Source organism: Microtus ochrogaster, chromosome 18, assembly GCF_000317375.1.
Source record: "Microtus ochrogaster isolate Prairie Vole_2 chromosome 18, MicOch1.0, whole genome shotgun sequence".
In the NCBI taxonomy this organism is placed as follows: Eukaryota; Metazoa; Chordata; class Mammalia; order Rodentia; family Cricetidae; genus Microtus; species Microtus ochrogaster.
Window position 1 is genome coordinate 3,592,259 of NC_022020.1, and position 4,826 is coordinate 3,597,084.

A 4,826-nucleotide genomic window follows, 5' to 3' on the forward strand; every position below is an offset into this window, starting at 1 on the left:
GAGGAGGAGGAGTAGCATATGGTCTTTTATGGTATATGCTATGTGTAATCCCTGAAAAAGTTAAAGAATAAAGGCTGCTTGGTGTGTTTGATTATTAGACAACTCTAACAGTAGCAGGAAAAATAGGTTCAAATATAGCATAAATTGTAATCATAAAGAGACAAAAAGCAAAGACACTGAGAATACAGTTTAGTGGTTTCTACTTAGCATGCACAAGTTCCTCCTAGGTTTGATCCCCAATAACACAATAACAAGTTGCCTTTGTGTGTGTGTGTGTGTGTTTCCTTCTTTTTTGGTTTTTAGAGACAGGGTTTCTCTGTGTTGGTTCCCTGTCTGTTCTAGAACTTGCTCTATAGACCAGACTGGCTCTAAAATAAGAGATCGGCCTAACTCTGCTGGGATCAAAGCGTTCCCCACCATATGTGGCCTACAAGTTTTAAAGTAATGTATAATAATAGTACAAGCTAAAGATAACACAGGACAAACGAAAACAGTATTAGATATAAAGGGGAGGACGCCAGGTGTGTGGTGTACATTCTTAATCCCAGCAATTGGGAGGCAGAGAGGGGCGATCTTTTGAGTTCCAGGCCTGCTAGGCCTACACAGCTAGCCCTTGTCTCCTGTCTCCAAACAAAAAAATTAATAAAAGAATCCATCCTAAGATTAACTATTATTCTTGGTTCATGTAATTCTTTAAAAGCAATCAATGTCTTAAAAAGGATGTCAAAGTGGAGAGTCAGAATAATCAATAAACCACATCCATAGGCAACTGGAGTTGCTATATACATTTCTGGAAGCCATTTTGACTAAGAGTAGGAAAAGTGAAGTCCATTAACTAAGGAAAACATGATCCTTGGTCAGTATCTTGGAAAGCCAGAAAGAAAAAGACTTCTGCCAAATGCCAAAGCGAAAGAAACAGCACTCGCCAGTATTTGTATTGATTTACCCTTTGAAGCTAACACTATGCTGCATCTTCGCAGTCTAAAGCAATGTATGCTGAAGTTAAAACGAAATCAGCATCAAAAAGACTGATTTGCAGACGGCTTCGAGATAGAACTGAAATTGGCACAAAGGGGGCGGTAGAACCAAAAGGGTGAGCAAAGGGAGCTACTGAAGCAACCCCAAAAGCAGAAAACAAGCAAACCTTATACCCGAGACCTTCCCCCAACTTCCCTCCATGCTCATTTCACTGCTATCATCCAGAAGCTCAAAGCAAGCACGCTCGACCAGCCTGATCTTCTGAGCCCCAGGACATACCTTCACCTTTCCCAGCACACTAGGTCAGCGACAGAAAGTATTCTGCAGAGTCACGACTCTTGAGGTTTTCCGTGTCTCCACCCCTGGTCCCACCCCACCCACTCGGAAACACGGCGGACAAGCTCCCACACGTAGCTGGGCGCCGACTCGCGCGGCGGCCACCCCGCACTTCCCACAGTGGCCTTCCGCGGCTGTGCCCTGCGCGCGCCTCTGCAGGCTGGGCCTAGGCGGAGGCCTACCATCGGCTGCGAGAGCGAGGCGCGAGGGAGGCTGGTGCTCACCGGAGTAGAGAGGCATGGTGGGGCAGAAGGGAGGAAACGGCGCGGGAGGCTAGGTCTGACAAGGGCGGCAGAGGGATCTGAAGCAGCTCGTGGAGCCTGCCGGGGACGAAGCACGGTGGTGGCGGTAGCTCCGCTGCGACAAGCCTCATTCAAACCGGCCACTAGCGATGACGCAGCAGCACGCTGTTCGCCCAGGGAGCCGCTGCAGGGGGGAGGCGCTGCACGGGGCAGAGGCGGGGCCGGGGGAGGGAAATAAAGGGAAGGGGGTGGGCCAAGTGGAGGAGGGGACCGGGGACGGGGGGGCGGCCGGGCGAGGTGAGGGAGGAAGGCGGGGCCTGGAGGTGAGGGGCGGGCTGAAGTTGTGGGGGCGGGGCCTGGGAAGAGCAGCGTGGCCCGAAGGATGATGGGAGTGCAGGGCAGGCTGAGGGGAGAGGTGGGGCCTGATGCTGAAAGGAGGAAGAGGAGTTACGAGGAGCGGAGGAGGAAAGAGGCGCAGATTGAGGAGCCGCGGCGGGGGCTGGGATAGGAAGCCAAGGAGATAGGCCATAGAGGGGTGGGAGGAACTTGGTGGTGAGTAGAGGAAAGTGAGCAGGCCGCCGCCTGGAGGTGTATCGGAAGGAGCAAAGGTGGACGCTGGAAGGACTGAGACTAGCAAAGGAGTGAAAGTGAGATCGAGGCCAAGAGGGGGAGGGGGCCTGGTGGGACGCAGGCCTCGAGGCCCTTGTCCTGCCACAGGTTCTGTACTGTGCTTTCATTAGCCTGTCCGTTGCCTTTTACTAACTCATCACATTTCCGGTTTGTTTGTGTTTGTTTGTTTTTGAGGTCTACTTCGAGGCAGGGTTTCTCTGTGTAGCTTTGAAGCCTGTCCTGGCACTCACTCTGTAGACCAGACTGGCCTCAAACTCACAGATCTGCCTGCCGCTGCCTGGGATTAAAGGCGGGCGCCAACTGCAGGTTTATGGATAAACAAGGCCAGTGGAATATGATCAAATATCAGGGGTATATATAATTTTTATGGGTTTTGGTATTTGGCCTGCGCGTATGTCTGAGGGAGTCGGATCCACTGGAACTTGAGTTACTGACAGTCATGAGATGCCACGTGGGTGCTGGAAATTGAAACCCGGTCCTTTGGTAGAGCAGCCAATGTCTTAGCCACTCCCCAGCCCCAATATCAGAGTTTTCATAAATCTTATTAATGTATCCATGACAAGAGAGGAAGACCTTACAATCACATTTGTTAAGGGGATTTTATAAACTACCACTGTTTAGGATGCTTTCTTCCTCTTTTTTCTTTTTTTAAAGATTTATTTATTATGTATACAACATTCTGCCTCCATGTATGCCCGCACGCCAGAAGAGAGCGCCAAATCTCATTACAGATGGTTGTGAGCCACCATATGGTTGCTGGGAATTGAACTCAGGACCTTTTGGAAGAGCAGCCAGTGCTCTTAACCGAGAATTTTGTCCGTCTTTAACACCCCCCTTGTTGCTTACTCTTTCATATGAACAAAGGCTACTCCTATCAAGTAATATTACAGTCATAGCCATTCTCTCCTTTTTCCCCACTAGTGTCTAAAGCACTCAAAATAGGATACAAAATGAATAAAACACAGATCCTGTCTTAATAAGGCCTAGGATAACTCAAAGTATCACCATATGTGTTCATTAAATCCAGGACTCTCTAAATGGAGCCCTTTGCTGGAAGCAACAAAAACCAGAGCTGGCCAGGGATGAAGAAAGAACTATCTGGCTCAGCCTCCTCCCCAAATGCATTGAGGCGTGTGGCGTGGACTTCCACAAGTGGAAAAGCCCCTCAGTGGTTTCCCATAGCTGCAGTAACCAATGGCCACAAACTATCAGTGGTGTAGTCAGGAACCCGGGGAGCCTTAACCGTAAGGTATTGGCAGGATAACTTCCCTTCTGGAAGTACCAATGGAGAAATCTAGTCCTTGCCTTGTCTAGGTGTTACAAGCCGTCCATGTTCATTGGCTGCTAACCCCATCTCTGCCGTGGTTATCATGCTGCCTTTGCCAGCTGTTTCTGACTTTGACTGCTGCCTCCCTCTTTATAAGCTCTCAATAATTACACTGGCTTCACCTGAATAATTCAGGCCAATCTTCTCAAAGTCTTTAAACACACAAGTAAATCACTATTTGAAGGTAGTATTCACAAGCTCAGGGATTTATATGTGGACATGTTTGCAGGAGCTTTGTTTTATCTGCAAGATACTTCCAAAAACAAGCATGTAAGGTAAAAAAAAAAATTACTGTCCTTTTTTATAACATCTTTAACTTTATTCTAATATTTTTTCTCTGCTTCATAATTCTTCGAGAAAAAGGTCTGCCTTAAAAATTTTAGGAAATACATTATGTCTAGGACAGTGCTTTGCTTTAAAAGATGTTCAAATATTTTCTAAGTGGATGCGAAACATAGTTGAAGATCAATAGAGATGCAGATTGTATCAAGTAAATACATGTTTCTGTGACAAAGAGGCCTCAAAATTCAGCTGTTTGAAGTAGAGGGTTGTGGAAGAGTCAGGGAAGAATGAAGGAAAGGTTGGTGCCACCTATTACCCTAACTGAATATAAATGGGGCCGATCAGACAGCTCAGTGGGCAAAGAGGCTCTGAGTTTGAGCTCTGGAACCCACTGATGGAAGGAGAGAGCTCACACCCACAAGTTGATCTCTGACTCCATGCAGAAAACAAGGGAGACAGAGAGGGACACACCCAGGGCAAGAAGTCAGGCAGCCACTAATCATCCAGACATGAGAAGCAGTGAAAGTGAGCTATACAGAATGAAAGAAAGGTAAAAAAAAAAAAAAAAAAAAAAAAAAAAAAAAAATAAATAAATAAATAAATAACAAAAACACCAATGGCAAAAAAGAAACATTAAGTTAAAGGGGTAGCCAGAAATAAACCTAAACTAGGCCAAGTAGTCATAACTGATAAGAAGTCTCTGTGTCATGATTTGGGTGCTGGTTGGTGACCCAAAAGAAAAAGCCTGATACAACTGGATTCCCAGGAAGTAGAGTTAGCATGGTTGTAAGTCACTGTTTGGGTGCTAGGACTTGAACCAACATTGTCAGGAAAAGCAGCCTGTGGTCTTAACTTTGAACTGGCTCTCAGCCCCCTCAGCCATCTTAAACAATTGCTGTTTGTACCAATTAGCATTTAACTAATCTTTTAATATTTACTATCTATTAGCAGTTAATGATGTGTACTATTCTATTTATGTGTGTATATAGCAGTTATATTTCCACTTAGATTATGAATAGTTGAGTGTACTG

General features: G+C 46.2%; 1 protein-coding gene across 5 annotated transcripts in view; it reads right to left on the reverse strand.

The window, feature by feature from the left end:
• Usp14 (ubiquitin specific peptidase 14) overlaps window positions 1-1,793 on the reverse strand; it is a 42,247-nt gene extending 40,454 nt beyond the window's left edge. For 4 of the 5 annotated variants that reach the window (XM_005355747.3, XM_005355746.3, XM_013349369.2 and 1 more), the window contains exon 1: window positions 1,539-1,793. In XM_005355747.3, coding sequence (XP_005355804.1) covers window positions 1,539-1,554 — 16 coding nt within the window. In that variant the 5' untranslated portion in view covers window positions 1,555-1,793. Of the gene's footprint in view, window positions 1-1,257; window positions 1,389-1,538 lie in introns of those variants that run through there. The other variant, XM_013349370.2, reaches the window with a different exon arrangement.
• Between the last annotated feature and the right edge of the window lie 3,033 nt (window positions 1,794-4,826).